Raw genomic sequence first — 20,972 nt, 5'->3', positions numbered from 1 at the left:
TTTGCTCGCTTTGGTTCTGTCTCCGTAAAGTGGTTCGTTTATAGCCTTTTTTTTAATAGGTCAATCAAGTGAAAGTCACCAATAGTCCGTAAAAAAGCTATTACTCACCACCAGCACTAATACATTATCAGAATATTGCCATAACGAAACTATTATTTACACCTTTCACAATTTAATTTAAATATATTTGCAATTTAGTTCACTCAGTCTTTATAAACAACTCGAATTTCTACAGTCAGTCTCGATATGCACTAATTCACAATTAAATTAAAGGATAAACAAGTATTAACTCGTACTAAGTTTGCCGCGAACCGCGAAAAGTCAAGCAAACTATCAAACATTTCACAACAATAATAATAAACGGTTTTCTTTTCGTCAAATTCAAAATCGCAAATAAATTACTCCATTTGACCGCGTCCTTCTTGTATTATAAGAAAACATTTTAAGCTCTACGCGGACGCATTAGAGTTTTAAATCTATTGCAGAAAATCATATTCGTAAAAATATTTGTGAGTGACAACTTAAACCGCGGCGATCGGCCGAGCGGACCTATCCGAATGGTTCCGAAGATAGCCGAAAGCATCGCAGAGCGAGAGCGAGCGAGCACTGAGTGCGAGTGCGAGCGAGATAACAAAGCAATGATGGCATGGCATGGCGAACAAACATGACACTATCACAAGTGACATTACACATTACGCGCTCCGTGCGTAGACTTGAACTGACCGTTCATATCGGCGAGTCAATGTATTTGGAATTGAATCCATTTCGCGCGCTTCGGCCGGTCGTTGGCGCTCGCGCGCTCGGTGCGGCTCGCGTGATGCGTGATGTTTGAAGTACTGGTTGATTTCGCGGAGAGATACGTAATGCCATATTACGTGTTCGATAGATATCTCATTTGTGATATTACGAGCATTACTTACACATGTCTACACACGAGACACTAATAGTAGTTTGACAAACCTTGGTTTTCAAGAGGTATTTTATATTGACATTTGCTGTCACAAATTTTCTGTCAGATTTAGTCGCAAACCGCACGCAAAGTGCACACAAATGTGTCGACACCTTGTTAGATAGGTGGAAACCGGCCTGTATTGAAAAAAGTCGTCGACATCTCTTCTAAATACCTAAAACTGGTATGAATGTGTTCCTCGTGATCTCTAGAATACGAATTGACCGGTTTTAGTTTATGGAGGGGGGGACGGGTCGAAAAAAAGGGGGGCAAAGATCGCGGCCGACCATCATTGATATTTGTTCACATCTTGAGTCCTATGGGACCGATCGGTTCGTGTGAGGTGCTGTTTGAAAGAGTATTAAACGTGCTATTATTGCTTCATAATAACCGTAGTCATAACTGTAGTCGTTTACAAAATATTTTAAAATACTTGATTTTTTACCGTGCATGGATGGCATAAGTACTGATTAAATATTCGTCGAACTTAATAAATTATAACTATACCGCATTTTTTTTATTGCAAAATATACGAGACATTTCATTAGCTTACCAAAAACATAAGTTTTATTGGTGTATGATATTATATAACCAAGTAACAACGAATTTTGTTCAGCATGGGTCACTACGCACAGTCACGTAAATGGCGGGCGACCGACGTCAACTTTTCATTATTTCTCGGGTTCTAATTTATTGATCAATTGGTGATAGGCACCATTTGAAAGGTTATTAAACGTACTATAATTGGTTTTTATTAACTGTAGTCATTACTTTAGTAATTTACAAAATATTTTAAAATACAGGGTGGAAAGGCACGACGATCCTTCCCGGAAGTATTAGGTCGTTTAAGTGATACAGAGCAGATTGGTAATGGTAAGAATCGTTAATTGAGTAAAAAATAAAAATACCAAATTTTCTACTTTTTAACTGTGGTGATAACCCTATAGCATGTGCACATGACGGCTAGGTTAAAGATCTCCGTCGGGAAAGCTCGGGACTTTACGTTTTTTTCCGATCGTTGACAGAATCGCAATGATGTATGAATGACGCATATATGACAAATAAATCAAATGAATGCAAAAATATTACAAACAATTTTATTACTTCCTTAGATAATTACTTTTTGCCAATATTTAACACTATCTTCTCTTCACATACGGTTTTCAAATGTACCTCCGTGTCTTATAATGTACGCCGCAGCCCGCACCCGAGCCCGCGCACATTGCCCACATGTCATTTCATTGAAGAAGAAAGAGAAGAGTTTTGTAGTAGATATTTGATAATGTTCTTCATTTTTCCTCCGCAGATTGTCAAAAGCAGCAATTAGCCTTTAATGTCTCATTTCGTCCGCAGTTTCACATTCCGTTTGGTACACCATATCTTTTACACAGTCCCACAAATTTAAATAACCACGAGCATCTAACAACGGTATTTTTATTTGAAGAATATGACATTAGATAAGTAAAGTTCAATGACAATTTAATTTCAAACATCAGACGTCTTGTGTATTTCCTACCACGCAAGAAGGTTTGTTACTTAGGTTGGTATTTAAGAAGTACCTATTTATTCTTGATGTATTCTTAGTAGATATTTCATTTTTGCAAATTCATTTGGTCTATCATACACAACCTACTTGTATTTTTTTATTATTTTAGATAGTTTCCAATTATTCGAAAATTATTTTGTGAAACGTGTTAAGAAACTAAAACCTTTTTATCAGTCAAGGAAACCAGAGATATTTATAAGACCATTGCGTACTTTTGAGTGGTTGTCAATGTCACAATTTAAACTGTCGTTGTAAACAGTGTTGTGGTTAGTATTATTAATATTAAGGAATAACATAACTACTTCATTCAAGTATTGAACAAGTGGAACCACTAAGAAAGCGAAAATCCTGCAACGATTCTTACCGTGTTGTAAGCAGACCTAAGAATAGTTGGATGGCAACAAATTAGTACAATTTCCTGTCGTATACAGATTGTTTACTAGTAAGTTCATTGACCTTGTCACCTGTTAGGGTTAGAACAAAGTAGTTTTTTGCATGGATGTTTAAAAGGCCATAATTTAGAAACGGTTGCCCATATTAACATAGTTTCTATGGAGAAAATGTAGAGCTTAGGCTAAACAATCCGCCTTTTGCGGAAAGGATCGTCGTGCCTTTCCACCCTGTATATGGTTTTTTTACCGTGCATGGATGTCATAAGTACTGATAAAATATGCGTCTAACTCAATACATTATATCTTTACTCCAATAATATTCATACAAAATGACGTAAAATTTTATTAGCTTTCCAAAAATATAAGTTTTATCGGTATATGATATTACATTACCAAGTAATTACGAATTTTGTCCAGCATGGGTCACTAAGCGCTGTCACGTAAACGGCGGGTGACCGGCGTCAACTTTTTGTTATTTCTCGGGTTCTATTTTATTGATCAGTTGGTGATAGATACCATTTGAAAGAATATTAAACGTACTATAATTAGTTTCAATAACTGTAGTCATAACTTTAGTCATTTTCAAAATAATTGAAAACATATGATTTTTTACCGTGCATGCACATGAGTATTGCTAAAATATGCTAACTCAATCAATTATAACTTTACCGCTATTAATGTACTACAAAATATACGAGACATTTCATAAGCTTCCCAGGACCATAAGTTTTATTGGTGTATGATATTATATAATCAAGTAATAATGAATTTTGTTCAGCATGGGTCACTGCGCACTGTCATATATATCCCAACAAACAATTAGGCGACACTAAGCACCTATTTTATTACCTAAAGACATTCTAGCCTGGCTCTAGAATAGCCACATATTTAGTCTTAGTTTACAGTTTACAGGCTCTGGTGACATAAAAGTTTTTAAAAGGTTCATCTAAAGATTTAAGATCTACAGTAGCTGTTTTGGGCGCTATAATGTATGTTAAGCTGCTAGTGTTATAGCTTATAGCTCAAAGTGAATTGAACAACCTTAACATCTATATGAGTAATAATCTGCAATTTGCACTTAAGGTTCTAAACGTGTAATAAAGTCGTCTACTTATAGCTTTTTATATCGAAATCGCTACTTAACTCTCTTGTATGACTTACAGTCGAACAGAGAAGTTATGAGTCGCTATTATAGATCTAAGATCATGTACCTAGTTACAGACGAGCGTTATTTAAAAACCGTAGTACTCTCTAATCTCATAACTGTCAATAGAGTCATACTTATAAGCTAAAACTACAATGCCAAACGCTAATGAATCAATAAGTAGGTAAGCAAAAACTATAAATTAGACCGCAAAATAAAATAGTAAATAAATATAGATATTTTACTCAATATTAACCTAATGTTACTATTACTATACTTAAAACCGGAATTCACGGATACTTATTGTTCACTGTTTCCAAAATTAATTGTGGTAGACCATAAATAAAAATATATTGCATTGAAATGAATTTGCAAAGAATCAGAGGCCCTTTAAAATTTTGTATTAATAATACATATATGTTATACCTAGTTATTGACAGTATAATTTATTTCGCCAAAATAAATCCGTAGATAACGGCGGCATCAGTGCACTAAAATAATTATGTACTTGTTTTTATTTACTAGCCATTAGATTTTACTTCAAGTTATCAGATTGTAAGCTTACAAAAATGCAACGAAAGTAGATAGTGGCAAAGAAAAATAATGTGCAATTACCTTCTTGAGTACCTATTACAAATGTTGACCATAAATGCTAATTACCATCTAAAGCTGAAACTATCACCTATGTGGACCTACGCTGCTACTCAAATAGTAGGTAGTCACTTATTTTGCATCCGAGCGTGCGGCGACAAATATCCCTTTAAAGCGCTACAAGCAAGCCTTAGATGTCAAGGTGATTTTAAATTATTAATTACGGAGTGGGGTTGAACCAATATCAGCGGTCGAAAGAAACGTGTAGACGTGAGTCAAATAACAACACAGATATTAAGTACTTTATATGCACTGATCTTGCAATCATGAAAGCTACGAACTGAACGATGTTATGAACCTAGAACTGGGCTTTTGACAAAACATACTTAAGTTTCCTGTGATAAAAGACAAAACAAACAAACCATCATTTATATCGATATTTTATAACAGAACCTCACGTTTCGGAAACTTAGATTATAAAATGTACTGTCAAACAATAATAGAATGCTGCTGGTCTACCAGGCGCTCTAGGTAAAAATTAAACATTTTTTTTAATATTATTAAAATGGTTCAATTTGGGCCTCAGACTTCAAACAATCGAGTATTCACAGAAAATTTAATATGGTTTCAAATGGTATCCACCAAGTATCCGAAAAATAGAACCGGAAAAATAATGAAAACTCAACGATGGCCGGGCTCCATTTACGTGATGGTGCACAGTACCCATGCTGAACAAAATTCATGATTAGAATCAGAATCAGAATCAGAAAAATATTTATTGCCACAAAAAATACCTTATCAACTAAGTACAATATATAAAACTTAAATACTAAAATAGGTACAAATTAATTAGAAAGATAGGTAATTATAATAATATACGAATGATTGGGCAATGGGCTCCAATCTCAGCATATGCCAAGCACTCCAAGCAGAGGGCCTAGCGCTGGTTTTCAGACTGGACCCTTGAGATCGGTCGGTCGCAGTTTAACAAAATTACCGTGCTTTGCTAGGCTTAACAATTACAATTACACTTATCTTAGTTATGCAACATTATACAGCAATAAAACTTATATTTTTGGATAGCTCATAAAATTTCCCGTATATTTCGAAAACATTTATTGCGGCAATGTTATAATCTATTGAGTTAGAAGCATGTTTTACCAGTACTTATGTCCATGCACGGTTAAAATCATATATTTTCAATTATTTTGTAAACGACTACAGTTATGACTACGATTATTAGAAACCATTTATAGTACGTTTAATATTCTTTCTAATAGTATCCATCACCAATTGATCAGTAAAATAGAACCCGAGAAATAATGAACAGTTGAGGTCGGTCGCCCGCCATTTACGTGATGGTGCGTGACCCATGCTGAACAAAATTCATTATTATTTGGTTATATAATATCTTATAGCAATAAAACTTATGTTTTTGGAAAGCTAATGAAATTTCTCGTATATTTTGTAATAACATTAATTGCGGTAAAGTTATAATATATTGAGTTAGACGCATGTTTTGTCAGTACTTATGCCATTCATGCACGGTAAAAAATCAAATATTTTAAAATATTTTGTAAACGACTACAGTTAAGACTATAGTTATTATGAACCAATAATAGCACGTTTAATACTCTTTCAAACGACACCTCACATGAACCGATCGGTCCCATAGGACTCAAGATGTGAACAAATATCAATGCTGGTCGGCCGCCCCCTTCCCCCTCTTTTTTTCGACACGTCCCCCCCTCCATAAACTAAAACCGGTCAATTCGTATTCTAGAGACCACGAGGAACACATCCATACCAGTTTTAGGTATTTAGAAGAGATGTCGCCGAAAATCGTGAAGGAGAGGACTTTTGTTTAAAATTCCTACACACTATGTTACGGAAAAGTGAACACACGGCGACGACACTTTGTTTCGAAACAATTCTAGACACATTGTGTGGACTCTGTTACGACACTTACGACACATCTGACATTTAGTTACCACTTTGATGATTCTGCGACTGGAATGGTTATATGGGCGGACAGTGAAAATTAAGGTATTTATAAAAATTTAAGTACAAATAGTTAGTCTGATAAAACTTGGTGTTTTTGATTAGTTGTCTATCAGTTCAGCTGTCTGTAATAATCATACATTTTTGAAGGTATTGTTTAACACCAATCTCATATTTTCATCAGGGAAAAGTACTTCAACTCTGGCGAAGAAACGCGTCGCGCCAGGAAGGAGCGCCGAGCGGAGGAGCTAGCCGCCTACTTGAGGCAGAGGGCAAATCAAAATGTACATGTCACTTAACAACTTTATTATTTAATATACTGTTACATATATTTATGTTGCAACTTATTTTCTACCGACAGTCCAGGAAATCGATGGAATCCACAAGTTTTAGTGACTTATTAAAAAAAAGTGTCGACTCCTTGACTGGATTCTGGCAGTAGTGATGCGAGTCCATCGATTTGTTTTTTTTTAAATATTTCCTATATATCCGAATTCGCATACAAAATGCGACATTCAATTAATGTATACTATGTATACTTAATATCGGGATTCTTTGTAGCATAGCATATGTCCAGATTTTATACAGTCGATGATTACAATTAGTTTCAATAAGTTTTTTTGAGATACGATGTGTTCTCATCACATCTGTCCCCGTCTCGATTCCGTGGTGGAGTCAAACTGTTACATTTATATGTCCCCGGGGAAAGATGGAAAGGGATTTATTCCTGCCTGTTCCCCCTCGGGTACGCGGAGTGGGGACAATACAATGGTAAATTATTGCAGAGCCGAGACAAAGAAGACGAATCCACGAATTGCTATTCCTGCCGAGGCATATATAGTCCTTTTCTCCAAACATGCGAGGAAATTAGGTAAAATAATAATTATTCAAGCATCAAGCATCATTCAAATCGAACCTACGCATCCAAAATGTCAAAAACAATTTCCCTCTTTTTAAAAAGTTAAAGGCACAAACTTATTCTGCCATTCAGTACCATTCAATATTCGTTCATTCAATATAATTGTGCAATATAGTTGGTCAAACCAGGAAAACTATACCCATCCTTTTCTTTTGGGTGCTAGTACTAGTGTAAGACAAAGATAGTATGATTCTCTTTATCTATGTTTGAAATGAGAAAGTCCTTTGACAAACTATATAAGCTTTATGAACACGGATAAGATCCTTAAAAAAATATAAAAATAATCTTTGATTTTATTAAGCAGTATTCGCACGATCATACACGTGCACATCGGTCTTGTAAGAACGAGTCACGTAAGGTCGTTTATCTTACTATCTCACTCTATCCTATATAGCTTGAAATGATAGCTGATCGGGTCGTGTAGACGCGGCTCGCGGCAATAATAATTGGCTGTATGAGTTTTTTATATTAAAAAAGTAAAAAACACTACAGTAATAAGTTATTACTGTAGTGTTTTTTTACTTCCCGTTCGCTAGAATAGGACAGCTATAGTTTGATTTTTTTAAATTAGAGTTTGACATTAACAAAGAACTTCCCGTACTATTTTTGCTACAATTAGGTGAAAATTTCCGAGCATAAATATTGGAGAAAAGGTATATAATTAAACATCGACTGTATGTACAAAGATGAGCCCGAGTAGTATGTGTTAGTTCATAAACTGGTATATTGCACATAGTAAAATGGCAGTTTGATCGAGTAGAGTGTGCAGTCGCACGCGTGTGCGTGTGCGTGTGTGTGTGTGTGTGTGTGTGTGTTTGTGTGTGTCCCCGTGAGCTAGTCGGCGATGGCGAGCGCGGCGAGCAAGCGCGCGAGCGGCGCGGGCGCGGGCGCGGCGCCGAGGGCCTCCTTCTGCCTCCGCGCCGCCTCACTCTGCAACCGACACATCACGGCTTCTGAACAATGCCTCATGACATTCCTTGACGAGCGACCGTACCTCCCGCGTACACCACTTCCCAAACCTTTCCCGTGGTGACAAAAAAAATGCTTTTTATCCGTTTCATTCATCTTTTAACGTTCCGACTATTTTATGGTAAATAGGACTCTCTCTTGTGACTCGTTGCCTTGGTTATGTTTTCTCGGGTCACTCTTAGAAACCTGGTTTTAAAGTAAATGAATTAACGAAACATGCATTTTTGTCATGATTAAGAGCCCTTTCCATAATGGGAAATCGACTAACCATCTTAATAGAGCTTGGTATTATAACATCTAACAAACTATGCATATGCAACTATATTCCCCCCCAACCTAACGGGCCAGAATAACGACAAGAACTAATAAATCCACGCAGCCATTAATAATCAAAGTTACAACATGAGTACCTGCGACCACTGGCACAGTTTGAGCACCTCCTGCCGCTTGCTGCTGTTGCCGGAGGACTTGTAGTAGTTCAGTAAGTTGTTGGTCGCCTGTCAACAATACACTTGTTATTCTTACGGCACTGTTATAATAAGAGCAAGTCAAGATAATTTTGAACACCTCGCCCGCTTAGCAACTTCTGCTGCTGACTGTACCCAAGTAAGACATGACAATAGGAAATATTACTGCAATGTTTTGCCGCCAGAGTGCAGCACTACCGACTCAGTAAATTCATAGACTAACTTATACATGTATACTGTGCCTTTTTTTTTTTTTTTTTTTAAATCTAATTTTTATAGAGGCTTTGGACACTCTGGGTGAACATGTCAGCCTCATGGGTGCTTTCACAATTGCCTACTCAAGGGAGAGATCAATAAAGTGGTATACACTGATTGCATTATCAGACAAAGGTTCTGCCAACCAACAATTGATCTGTCCATTGTGCATGGAACCCAAACTACCAAAAATTCTTTTTCTCAAATCCGAATTCCGGACGCAGTCCAACAACACGTGAGACAAGTCATCAGTCCTCTGACAGACTAGACACAGAGGTGACGGTTTAACACCCATCATACACAGAAACTTATTTGTAGGGATGTGTCCGGACCGGACTCGGAATGCTGAGACTAACACTTTTCTAGCGAGGTTGGCAGAATCAAACCAGGGTATCCACAAGGGTCTAGCTTGGATTGTTCTGTACCAGATTCCTACATCCCTTGATAAAGCTTGTTCACCAAAATGGTATTCCCATTTCTGTAAACATCTTTTTTTAATTCTGGGAATTATTTCACTTGGATATGGTATAGAATCTAGTACAGAGCCATCCATTACAGCGGTTTTAGCAAGCTGATCTACTGCCTCGTTTCCTGCTAACCCTACGTGGGAAGGAATCCACTGTAATTTAACAACCTTATCATTACAAATAAACTCATGAATTAACTGGAGAGCTTTATACGCAATAGGCATGCCTCTTTGTCCATAAACACAACGATTAAGGTGTTGAAGTGCACTCTTTGAGTCAGACAGTATTACAACTGGAGCACTATTATCTAGATTCTTTGCATAACATAGAGCTTCTTTAATAGCTACAAGTTCAGCTCGCATAACGCACGCGTCATCATGAAGCTTCCACATGAGTGAAACATTGCACTGAGGATCAAACAGAGCTGCTCCAACACCTTGTACACATTTCGAACCATCAGTGTATATTTTATAAAATTGGATATACTGCTCAGTGAGCACCCTCAATGTAGAATTTCTTAAAGCCTCATTCTGTTGATGCCGTTTAGGAACATCAATATAAGCAATGCTATCCTTTATACATGACCTGGTGTTGACCGAGGACACCCACGTGTTCAAAGAGTACATATCCAATTTGTCACAGTGATGCACAGGTAAATCTTTCCACTCATCATAGATGTTTGCTAACAAAGGAAAATTTTTATCAGAAAATAGATTACGTTTAACCAAAATGCTCTGTAACGCGGAAATAATGGGGCTGTTTGATCTTGATCTTATTCTTAGCAAAAATCTACAACCCAGCCAATAACGTCGCACAACCAGAGGAGGAATGGACTCACAGTTCACTTTCCATAGCTATAACAGGAGTACTGCGAATGAAGCCTCCGCACACACGCAAAGCTCTATTTTGTAAACTATCTAATTTCCGTAAATGACAAACAGCACAACTTCCATAAATAAAACTACCATAGTCCAGGCGACTTCTTATGAGAGATATATAGAGGCGCCTGAGATGTTTAGGGTGAACTCCCCAAGACCTACCCGCTAGAACCTTTAAAATATTAATATGTTTGTAATTTCTTTCACACAGCTCTTTTATATGGAGCCCCCATCTCAAGGTTGAGTCCAACCATAATCCTAAATACTTAGCTTTACCAACCACCTCGAGAGATTTGCCATTAACAACTATGTTAACATTCACAGCTTTTCGTGATCTTTTAAAAACACATACTTTTGATTTATTCTCAGATAGATACAAGCCAACTTTTTCTAGACATCCAATTCAAACAATCAATAGAAAGTTGAAGAACACTTACTGTATCTGAAGTACGCGCCCTCTTTCCACTGTTTTATACAACACGAAATCATCAGCGTATTGTGAAATACAAACATTATTAATAATATTACCTATTTCCATGGTTGCGATATTAAATAAAAGAGGAGAGATGGGATCTCCTTGGGCTAATCCTTGGTGAGTATGTCTAATTAAAGGGTTACCTCCACAATTCAGAATGATTCTAAAGCGCCTATCAGACAGGAAATTCCATAGATATTTACATATCTTACTACCTACGCTTATGCTTTGTAAAATCTTAATTAATGAACTTATATTTATGTTATTATATGCATTATCGATGTCGAGAAAACAAGCCACAGTAGGTTGTTTATTACCAAATCCTTGTTGAATATCAGATGTAAGTAAAGCTAAATTATCCAAACAAGACTGTGACCGTCTGAAACCAGTCGATGAGCTGGGAAGTAGACCCCGACTCTCCACAAACCATTCAATTCTCTTCATAAGAATCAAGTGTAGAATTTTACATGGACAAGACATTAAAGAAATCGGACGTAAAGAAGATGGTAAGCCGGGGTCCCTCCCCGGCTTAAGTATAGGGACTATTTGGACATCTCTCCACTGATCCGGTACAACCCCAGTCTGAATTATGAGATTAAATATTTTGAGCAACATTAATTTACCATTGTTTGAAAGATTAAAAATCATAGAATAAGATATGTTATCAACTCCTGGAGAAGTATCCTTCTTTTTTAAACAATTTAGTAATTCAGGGAGAGTAATCGGGATTTCTAACACAGAAGATTGTACACTAGAAAAGAACGGGTCCGGTTCAGCAACACTATCCGGGGTCAACGAATGTAGCAGATTCCTGGCGTTATCGGGATCAACTCCAGCCCGGCCTCCAGAGTTTCCTTTCATCCATCTCATTTTCCTCCACATGGTAGTAGGTGATGATTCATGGTCGATGCTCGTACAGAAATCTTTCCACGCTTTCGAGCTAGCCCTTTTTATTAGTTCATTGGCTTTTGACACCTTGTTTTGCCAGCAAGAAAGATTTGATGGAGTAGGATTACGTCGCACCTTTGCCAGGGCTAGACGTCTCTCTGCTACAGCTTTGGATATTTCTGAATTCCAATAATGTTTAGGTCGAAATTTTGATGAAGGGTCTTCACTTGTTTTGATCCAAGGTATATGTTTATCAGCTAATGATTGGATGTTTTTCAAAAATATATCATAACTAGTTTGAACGTCATCACTCACTAAAACATCAAACACTGTTTCTGCTTCTTTATTGTACTCCACCCAGTTAGCCTCTTTATAATTCCTCTTCTTGGTAAACATTTTAGATCGGATATAACCACAGTTCATCTTTAATATCACATGATCACTACCTAAGTTTTCATTACAAGTCTGCCAGCTAACATTAGTAGCAATATCCGTTGAAGCGAATGAGATGTCAGGTGAAGATGTCTGCAGGCTGCCATTAACCCATTTTATGCGAGTGTGTGACCCATCATTTAGACACACGAAATCATTATCAAACATAGCTTTGTACACAGCCTCTCCTCTCCGATCGGATTTACATGACCACAGGGCGTGATGAGCATTCATATCACCAAATATGAGACATTCTGATTTAACAAAACTGAAGATTGAGTCCCAATCATGCTGATTAGTGGTTACGGAGAGAGGGCAGTATATCGATATAATATGTTTAAGGCCAGGGATATTAAATATTTCAATAATCATAACTTGCATTTGAGGATTCGTTACATTATAAGGTCTATGTGAAAATTTTATTGATCTGTGTATGATGGCGCACAGGCCACCATAAGAATCGGACCTGTCTGCTCTAACTACGTTATATCCATTAAACTTGAGAGTAGTTTCAGTAGAAAGCCAAGTCTCACTCACAAATTTTATTTTATTATTTTTATTATTAGCCTATATTGTCCCACTGTTGGGCAAAGGCCTCCCTCTTATTCTTCCACGTATCCCTATCCTCAGAAGTCTCCCACCAGTCTCTGTCAAAATGCCATATGAATTTTATCTTGTAGTAATAATAGTTCAAAGTTTCGAGCTTTAGGTTTTAAACTGTTAGCATTCCATTGGTAGATGCTTATCAAATCCTTTTTTATTGTGTTACTGGCCATTATTGAGATTTTCGTATAGCTTTAACAACATCTCTATAGTGAAATACTTCTGAACAAAATTCTTAACCTCGCTCCAGATAAATTCCATAAATACCTTAATTTTATTTTCAAGATCTCCCTCGGTTGACATTACTTCCTTTACCTTGTCTAAAAACCTATCTATTAAGGACTTTCGTTCTTTGCGAGTTCTTCGAGGTTGCTGAACGGGGACTACATCAATTGGAGGTCGGGTACTTTCTGTTTCGGATGATTCATCAACACTCATATTAAGTTTCTCTCTTCTCCTCGATTTGCGGCTTTTTTTGTCACTTTGTTTTTTGGGTTTGCTTCCAATATTCTTATTTTGGGGTTCTTCTAATTCGCTTTCAGTGTGCTCTTCTTCAAAATTATAATTACTAACCGAAGCCCCAGCACATATATCTCTATAAGAAGGCTTCGAGGATTCACCAGTTGAAAATACTGGGGGATTAGGATTCATTAGAAGTGTTTCTCTCGCCTGGAAGCCACTGCTTACATCAGTATTCTGTTTTTTTTCTTCGTTGATTTTCTTTAAGGCTACTTTATATGCGCAATTGTTTTGCCCCATAAATATGCGAATGGATCTCTCTTTTAAAAATGCGGGACATAAGCTTTTCATCAAAGATAAATGGTTTCCTTTGCAGTTCACGCATTGGAACTTCTTTGTTTCACAATTTTCATGCTTTTCTCCGCATTTAGGACAGATTTGTACCTTGGATGGACAAAAATTACTGACATGGCCAAATCGCCAGCATTTCGAACATTGCGTGACTGGATACTTATACGAATCTACCGCCATACGACATCCATACGCCTTAACGTAAGGGGGCAGGATTGACCCTCGAAAACAAATACGTACAGTTTCACACTTTACCCACTTGCCCTGCTCATCTCTTTTGTTTAATCGTTTGACGGCTAGAATCTCTGTATCCGAATCGCACACAAAAATATCTTTTAGATCCTTTTCCTCAACCTCAAAATCTATATCCCTTACTACCCCGTAGCAGAATGGCAACTCATTAGTATTTCTACAAATCCACTCATATTTCTTCGCAACTTCACTCTCCAAGAAACTGTTTGCGTTAGAATTGGTATTAAATCTGATCAGTAATTTGTAAGGACTCTTATATTTTACTCTTAAGACGCCCTGCACATTATGACTCAACAATATCTTTGCAAATCCCAATTGTTTCGGGAGAACGTTCTTGGAGCTAACTGAAACCTCATAGACAATATCATCAGACTTCGGTAGAGGACTAATCGACGGGGGAGAGCGACGAACATCTCTACGTTTATTCCTAGATACGACCGTAAACCCATCATCATCACCACCTTCCTCCGCCTCTAACCGTCGCTTATCGCGTCGCTGGTCCGCAGAGTTCAGCTCGGGCACCACACCGCTTTGGTTACCGACATTCAAATCTCCTTCATCCCATTGCAAGTCCATCTCGCCATCTCCTTGAGAAAAGGACCCCTCGGAGCCCATGATAACCTTCCTGATTGATTCTGGGGTCATCTCGGCACTCGAGGCCGGCTGCGGGGCCGGTTCCTCGCCCGATTCACTCATAATCACAAATTGAGGGTAGTTCGATAAAACCACTAAAATTGTGTTTACACGAAAATAAACGACTAATTAACTTAGTTTTTCACTTATTATCAATACTATAGTCATTATAATCACTTTTTACACACTCGGAATTATAATGCTCTAACAGCGAACTGATATACATGGAAGTATTCTGTCCGCTCAGTTATGACCCAACGTAAACTATTCGATTGTAGGCGGTGCTTACAAACTATTCGATTCGCAACTTCAGTTCGTCCGAGATGACAGTCAGTGACGGATGGCTAAATTGATTTATAAAAACAACGTTTTTTTGTAATTAAAAATGTCTTCATGTGTCGTGAAGTGGTGCAGAAGTTATTTTAGTTCATACCAAGGATAGTGGAATCACTTTTCACTTGTAGTAAACAGATAACTTCAGTAAAATTTGGAATAAACATGACGATTTGTTTTCAATACTACCGTGCTAAGCTAAAACGTAACAACTGCATACGACTTTCATAACAACATACGACTTTTTAAATTACGAGGATAATAGGGATGGTATTATGCCAAATGAAGTAGACTATTTTATTAACTTGTGCTTGGTTTAGGTATTTTTATATAAACTTGGTCAAGCAGATCTTGTCAGTAGAAAAAGGCGGCAAATTTGAAAAATGTAGGCGCGAAGGGATATCATCTCATAGAAAATTTGAATTTCGCGCCTTTTTCTACTGACAAGATTTGCATGACCGTCTATAATTATAAATGTAGTAATGAATTCTTTCTTACAGATTTGTATTTTCCTTTTTTATTTCATGAGATGGAGGTGTAAAAAAACTACCTAATTATTTCAAATTAATAATCAAATTTGATATTATCATTTTACATTATTTCCCATGCAGATTCCCACAAGATGCTATTCGCAGAGAACTATGGAAAAAAGCTGTCCAATTAGAGAGACATGAAATTAAGTGGATGCCTGGAAAGATATCTAGAATATCTTCTATTCATGAGATATAACTCGTGAGATAATCATACCCGGTCTCCTATATGTAGATACACTTGCACTGAATTAATTTAACAAATACACACATTATCTGAAAATGTTGATCATTCGAATCCACCCTCTACCGTCACATATATGTAGGTTCTCTCTCAAGCCATTTCCGTCAGTAGAAAAGAGCGGCAAATTTAGAAAATGTAAGCGCGCGAACGGGTGTGGTCCCATACAAAATTTTAATTTTGCACCTTTTTCTAGTGACAAACTTGCTTGACCGGCTATAAACATATAAAATATTTCCATTGGAACTGAAAGTGGGGATTTATTGTGACCCCGCCTATTCAAATATTTTTGACCCGATTCGTGTACCCATGTAAATTTTGCAGGCTGTATAGCCAGTCCGAATTCTAAGACCTGAACGTGACTTCGCACTGCCATACAAATTGATAATAAAATTTGTATAAAATACTTATTGTAGCGGAATACATTTATACAACAATGATATTTACTTATGTTGAGTTAGTCTGTCATTTCATAACAACATTTTAACTAGTTATCTTTTAATCTGCATTAAATTATTACACGTGAATTATTTGACTGGTTCTTCAATGTATGGCATAAACCTATCCCTGTCCAAGTCATATTCTAATCAAATATGAACCGCAAACTTTCAGCGGCCAGTACGTACAGCAAGAAGGTTATTAGCGGATTAATGTCGCTGATTGGTAGTTATTGACATTATATGCATTTCATCTACACTTAGCTATGTACCATTAGTGTAATAAAGATGACTATTATTTTGTTTACCAGCTTTGATTACAGGCTCTGTAAACGCGTCGTCTTATTTAAATGTAGGCGTAATTTTGTATGTGTGCTAATTTGGCCCGAGAATTTGAACGGTAATGTTCCTAAAGGCGGTTTCCATACTAAATATATGCGTTCACTGTGCTCTAAGCAAAACACAAAAAATCGGTATTACAATAAGATAAACAAAGGAACGCGTCCTAACGTAATCGTTGCGCTCGCCAGACTGATATATACTGTGCCTTAAACGGTTTTTTGTCAAATTTTCACAGACAATAAAATATGACATTGATGCATCAAGGCGGTTTGTTGACAAGGGCCTACCGGTAAACGCGAAAATGGAAATTTAGTTATCTGCCTCTTTATCGCTCAAATACGCAAGAGTGATAGAGAGATTAGATAACGAAATTTCGATTTTCTTGTTTCGCGGTAGGCCATGTGATTGACGTGACGTGTGATGTGTCAATGTGGTTTGTTTACTGTATGTGCCACAAAGGTACCACCTACTTTGCCTAATATTCCCTATTGAAAAATGTTCTTTGTGTCTTTTGTAGCACCCTTAATTATATGATTGTATGCCCTCGATAAAAATTGTATTTTAGTCACCCGCTATAGGTAAATGTATTTGATGGCATATATACCAGAAACAGCCCGAGCAGCGCGCGCATGTTGTCCGGGTTGAGCTTCACGGCCTGGCAGTAGTACGTCTTGGCCAGCTCCATGTTCTCCATGCCGCCCTGGAACATACATCTTATACGTACACACCACGATATACAAACAACATAGGTACCTACTGTGTAAACTATGTTAGTCAAATGTAAGTTTTTGTCATTGAAATTAATAGTAACAAACAGTCAATGAAGACACGAAGAAACATTCTATGTTTGCTAAAAAAAGTATTTGGTTTTGTAGCAACAATTTTAAGTATTGATTTAAACTTTCACGATTATTAAACATTATCAAACTGCACAACGGGACTTAATCGCGTATTTAAGTTTTAAGATTTACCTCCGACGTTTCGAGGACGGCGTTGTCCCCGTGGTCTCGGAGAAGACTGGCTCAAGTTGACATCAACATCTTCAAGCCGCGCGGGTAGTTCGAAAAACTCGCGCGGCTAGAAGATGTTGATGTCAACTTGAGCCAGTCTTCTCCGAGACCACGGGGACAACGCCGTCCTCGAAACGTCGGAGGTAAATCTTAAAACTTAAATACGCGATTAAGTCCCGTTGTGCAGTTTGATAATTTTAAGTATATTGGTCATTAGCTCATACTGTGAGCCCAATGAGCTAATGAAAAAAAGATATAAAAGAAAATATTCCTATCTTTTGTGAATTGTACCTATTTCCTGAAGCTGTATCTTTTACTGAGACTACTGAGGTGTGCAATAAAAAGTATTCTGTCAATCTAGTATCTACACTTGCACAGCGTGTGCTATCAAACTCGCTGCCAACTTAGCTTGGTCTGACTCTATCTATCCCCGACTCGAGACAGATGGCAACATACCACCAATTCAGTAAACCTTGAACAAACAGCCCACCATGGTGTACCGGATGTCGGCCAGCCGCTGCAGGTGCAGGTGGCTGTGCGGCTGGTGCAGCAGCAGCTCCTCCGCGCAGAAGGCCGCGCGCGCGTACTCGCCGCTCTGCAGGTACAGCTCGCACAGCTCCTGCCACGCCTCCACATCTGACATGAACCTGGAAGGACATTCACAAAAGTTATTATTATTAGCTTCACTCACTATAGTTGCACTAAGTAATTTTTTTTAAATATATATATTACAAAGCTACTTATTTCCTCAGGTAGTCGCTGACCAGCTCCTTGATGGCGACTCCTCACTGACCGTCCAGCAGTTAGCATCTAGCAGTAGTGGAACAAGGACTTACTTCAGGTAGTCGACGAGCTCCTTGATGGCCTCGACGATAAGTCCCTGCGCCTTGAGGATGGCGACTCCTCACTGACCGTCCAGCAGTTAGCATCCAGCAGTAGTGGAACAAGGACTTACTTCTTCAGGTAGTCGACGAGCTCCTTGATGGCCTCGACGATAAGTCCCTGCGCCTTGAGGATGGCGACTCCTCACTGACCGTCCAGCAGTTAGCATCCAGCAGTAGTGGAACAAGGACTTACTTCTTCAGGTAGTCGACCAGCTCCTTGATGGCCTCGACGATAAGTCCCTGCGCCTTGAGGATGGCGACTCCTCACTGACCGTCCAGCAGTTAGCATCCAGCAGTAGTGGAACAAGGACTTACTTCTTCAGGTAGTCGACCAGCTCCTTGATGGCCTCGACGATAAGTCCCTGCGCCTTGAGGATGGCGACCCTGCGCTTGCGCGCGGCCGCGTTCGTCTCGTCCGCCTTGATGATCACGTCCAGCAGCTCCAAGGCCTCTTCATACCTGCAGCATCCAAATAAATCCCAAACATTGAAGGCAGTAATGATCAGAGCTCGGATAGGGTGAGCTATTTGCCTTATATATGACATAAGACATGTCAAATTATAAGGCAAATAGCTCACCCTATCCGAGCTCTGGTAATGATGCAGGTGGCATTAATGTCTTTTCTTATAATCTACTTAAATTTATGTTTTTTTTTGTTGACTGCAAACTGCAAATCACTGGGTAGTTGGATACCTACCCGCCACACGTCGAGCATTACTTTAGTTCACAATCTTTAGTTAAGCAGGCATGGAAATTTGAATTTCATTCTGATGTAACCAATTGTATTTTGTTCACCCAGCATAGTTGCAAGGGGCCCACTGTTGCACAAATAGACAGTAAAGAATATATTGTTGCTTGGCTTCTTCTTTAAACTTTGTTATATGCAGTCCCATTCCATAAGAGGATAACCTAACTGAATAACCACCCATTACAAGGCAAAGAGAGATGGCATAAGGGACAGTGAAGTGAGACAATGCAGGAGTGACCTCTCCTCGGCCTCGAGCTGCGCCGCCTTGTAGCGCAGCACCCGCATGCTGCCCGGGAACTCCTGCTTCAGCAGGGAGATGCACTGCCGGGACACGCTGTACGTGTGGGTATCCAGCGCCGCGTACAGCACCTGCTCCAGGATCACGTACTCTGTACAACAAACATGCTGTGTAACTTGTGCAAAGCCAACCATGAAAATGGGCATCTATTTGGGTAATATTTAGTAAACATAATAAAATATCTATTTATTTACATATAATTTATTTTTCAAATAGTATTTAATATAGTATATAGTAGCAAATTAAAAATATTATTTGCAATTCCATCAAGTGGATGGAAACTAGTGCAAAACTAAACTGGCGCATTGACTCCTATGACACAGATGCATCAAGGCAGTTTGTTTACAGGGGCCTACCACAACAATCACTTGAATATGCGAGAGTGATTGAGAGGCATCTATCTATCCCCTATTAATCTTATACCTTTAAACAAGCAATTCTTGCATATTTATAATGTATACATTTCGGCGAGCTCGGAAACGGCTATAACGATTTAGACGAAATTTACTATTTAGGGGTTAATTTTCGGGGGTGAAATATTGATCTAGTTAGGTCTTATCTGGGAAAACACGCATTTTTGAATTTTTATATGTTTTCAGAGTAAAGCTCCGTCTCCCAGATATTACTAACTTCTCTTTATCTCACACAGTAAACAATTAATGTTATTGAGTTGAGTTGAGTGCTCACTCTCATTGCCGAGCTTGTTGATGTCGTCCATGATGGCGACCCAGAACTCCATCACGTCCTCGCTGCGCCGCTCGTTGTTCTCCCGCCATTGCCGCAGCAACTCTTTTATTTCTGAAGAAAGATTGAGCTAATAATATACTAATGGATAGATAAGGGTTGTATTCCACCTGTCCAATGTCAGTGTATCTCACTCTTTCATTAAACAAAAATGTCACACGCAATACACATTGGACAAAGAATTGGATAGGTGGAATATACTTACCCTAATACATAATATATATAATACTAAAAACCACACTACACACACAACCACACTACACACATACTAAATCATGTAAATCCAAACAAGTTTTAGTGAACATTTGCTAAAGGTAGTATTTATTACCAACTGTTCTTTCGTTGCTTGCTTCTAACGTATGAAGTTATCATTGAAAATAAAAGGATTTTAAACATTGTAAACGAACATAAGCTATAATTATATTTGGTGTGAAATATATTCAAGGCAAGATATTTTTATTTAATCCTAAATATGTAGAATTACATTAACATAGATAAGTATTTCTTTATTCAGTTAACTACAAGAGAAACTTTTTTCATGGTAATTTAAATGAAAATAATTTTGATGTATGTATACAAACCTCCAATGCTGAGATCTTCGTAATTGTAAGACATTCTTATCTTGTTCAATTTACTAAAGCAATAAACAATCTTATATTAACCAAATGTAATAGAATTTCAGTAATGTTGTCGGTCTGAAAACTCATGCAATACTCATGCAGTCATTTCCTTCC

At 37.9% G+C, this 20,972-nt stretch overlaps 2 protein-coding genes across 2 annotated transcripts in view; one reads left to right on the top strand and one right to left on the bottom strand.

Moving 5' to 3' along the window:
• Nucleotides 1-6,938, top strand: part of LOC134673219 (tRNA (guanine(10)-N2)-methyltransferase homolog) — an 18,150-nt gene extending 11,212 nt beyond the window's left edge. The window contains exon 9 of the mRNA XM_063531171.1: nt 6,808-6,938. Coding sequence (XP_063387241.1) covers nt 6,808-6,922 — 115 coding nt within the window. The 3' untranslated portion in view covers nt 6,923-6,938. The remainder of the gene's footprint in view (nt 1-6,807) is intronic.
• Nucleotides 6,915-20,972, bottom strand: LOC134673208 (ER membrane protein complex subunit 2-like). Its single transcript, XM_063531160.1, has 8 exons — nt 20,820-20,972; nt 20,182-20,292; nt 19,435-19,585; nt 18,764-18,907; nt 18,055-18,211; nt 17,159-17,254; nt 8,922-9,008; nt 6,915-8,472 (listed from the first exon to the last, which is right to left on the bottom strand). The coding sequence occupies exons 1-8, from the start codon at nt 20,851-20,853 to the stop codon at nt 8,377-8,379; spliced, it is 876 nt and encodes a 291-aa protein (XP_063387230.1). The 5' UTR covers nt 20,854-20,972; the 3' UTR covers nt 6,915-8,376.

The sequence above is a fragment of the Cydia fagiglandana genome, chromosome 2 (assembly GCF_963556715.1).
Source record: "Cydia fagiglandana chromosome 2, ilCydFagi1.1, whole genome shotgun sequence".
Classification (NCBI taxonomy): domain Eukaryota; kingdom Metazoa; phylum Arthropoda; class Insecta; order Lepidoptera; family Tortricidae; genus Cydia; species Cydia fagiglandana.
This window is presented reverse-complemented; position numbering and strand designations above follow the sequence as displayed.